At 35.5% G+C, this 1,990-nt stretch overlaps 1 protein-coding gene across 1 annotated transcript; it reads right to left on the reverse strand.

Annotated features, from left to right (window-relative positions):
• Positions 1–548: 548 nt before the first annotated feature.
• On the reverse strand, positions 549–1,577 carry LOC112112005 (trace amine-associated receptor 9). Its single transcript, XM_024207712.2, has one exon. It carries the CDS (start codon positions 1,575–1,577, stop codon positions 549–551), a length of 1,029 nt encoding a protein of 342 aa, XP_024063480.2.
• Positions 1,578–1,990: the final 413 nt, after the last annotated feature.

Here is a 1,990-nt window from a genome sequence, read left to right on the forward strand (position 1 = left end):
CCTATCTGCATCTGATTTGCTAGTTTCATAAGATGCCTATTCATCCCTCCACCGCCATCCCCATCTCTGCTAGTTTGGTTTTTCATGGGCTCTGTATGTTTCCTATCGTTCACAGTGGCCTATTCTAGGGCCTAGAAAGTTTCTAAGTCAGCCAGCGATACAGAAAAATACAAAATAAAATTATCCAATCAGTGCTAAATCTATCTAGTGTTTATAGTGCAATGTATTGTAATTTTGTCAGAAATACTATATAATAATGTTATATTTAACAAAAATAATGCTATATAACACACAGAATAGTCGATTAAGCAAAATTTTTCTTTTTTTATTCAGCCTCATTAAAAAAAATAGATATTCACTGACACTTTAAATCAGAACATTTAAAAAAAAAGAAATGGACTTTACTAAAAATAACTCAACATGATTTTCATTAGGATTCAAAGTATACAGCTATAAAAGTCTGGGAGATTATTTGAAAGGAAAAACAACAAAACAGACAGAGGAAGATGGTGACCTGGAATCAGAATTTAGCAGTACAAGATACATTTTCATTCAGAAAACAAACTCATTGTTGAGCAATCAAGGCGTAGGATTTTACAGCTCACAATCACTTTCATTGCTTTTCGAAACCAAGGATAAAAGAGAGAGTAAATCAAAGGATTAATGGCAGAGTTGGAATAAGCAAACCAAGCTACAATGTCAAAGACAAGGGGTGGAGTTATGAAGTTGAGGAAAGCATTAATTATTACAGTTATAAAAAAAGGTGACCAGAATACCAAGAAAGCAATCACAGGTATACCCAGGGTTTTAGCAGCTTTCCTCTCTCTTCTGCCCACTCTGTCACTGTAATTATCAGATGACTGGGTGTTGTTGTTCATCGTCTCTATCATTCTAGCTTGTCGTTTAGCCACAGCAAGGATCTTGCTGTAAAGTGCTATCACTGTAAAGAAAGGTATGAAATAAAGGAGCGAGGATACAACCACCTGCATTTTATTTAAGATAATCTGACACCCCCCTTCACAGGAGAGGGCATTTACTAATTCTTGTAGCCCTTCTTCATTAGCCCCAGTGAAGACAACATAAACACTGTATACTAACGAAAATGTCCAGGCAACATCTATGAACACGCCTGAAACAGGCACTGTGAACTTAACTGGATAAATTAAAGGGTCAGTGACAGCAACATATCGATCAACAGAGATGAAACACAAGTGAAATATTGATGCTAGGCAGAAAGATACATTTAAACAACTGTTAAATCTACAGAATGTTTCCCCAAAATACCAACAGGTTTCAACAGATCTTACAGTGCTAAAGGGTAGCACAATCAGACCCAAACCAAAGTCAGCACATGCCAAGGAGGCGATCAAAAAATGTGTAGGAGAGTGAAGCTGCTTGAAATAAGCAATTGAAATGATTACCAGTAGGTTTCCAGCCACAGTGAGAATCGTCAGCAAACCAAGCACAATATACAAGGTTACTCGGAGTCCAGAAGACAATGGTGTTTTATAGCAAGATTCATTCATATTTTCAAAGCAGTACTGCAAATCTTCCTTATCAAAAAACGCTGAGTTCATTATTTCCCTCAAAGTCATATTTTTGAATTCCTGAACTGATGTTTATGATCTAGGAAAGGGAGAATATGCTCCTGTTTGCAACTTCTCCTGGAAAAAATAAATATGCATGTTAATAGAATAACTCCACGAACTTCTTTTAACACAGAAATTATGATGAATTCAGAAAGTTAAAAAAAATGTAAAAATGTAAGATCTCAGTAGCAGCAGATTTTCCCTAGTGATTTAAAATAAGAAAAAATAAATTATTGTGGTTATTGTGTTTGGATTTAATAGTAGGAGTCATTCTTACTTGATTTCTGCCTGCTAATGCCTCATCTTCTGAGAAACTCCCTTTCATAAATTGATTTGAACTGAGGTATGAAGAGAACACTAGAAAAGGCTTGCAATTTATATTAGTGTTTTCTCCCCTGAGC

The sequence above is a fragment of the Terrapene carolina genome, unplaced genomic scaffold (genome assembly GCF_002925995.2).
Source record: "Terrapene carolina triunguis isolate 2854851 unplaced genomic scaffold, T_m_triunguis-2.0 Scaffold85, whole genome shotgun sequence".
Lineage (NCBI taxonomy): Eukaryota > Metazoa > Chordata > Testudines > Emydidae > Terrapene > Terrapene triunguis.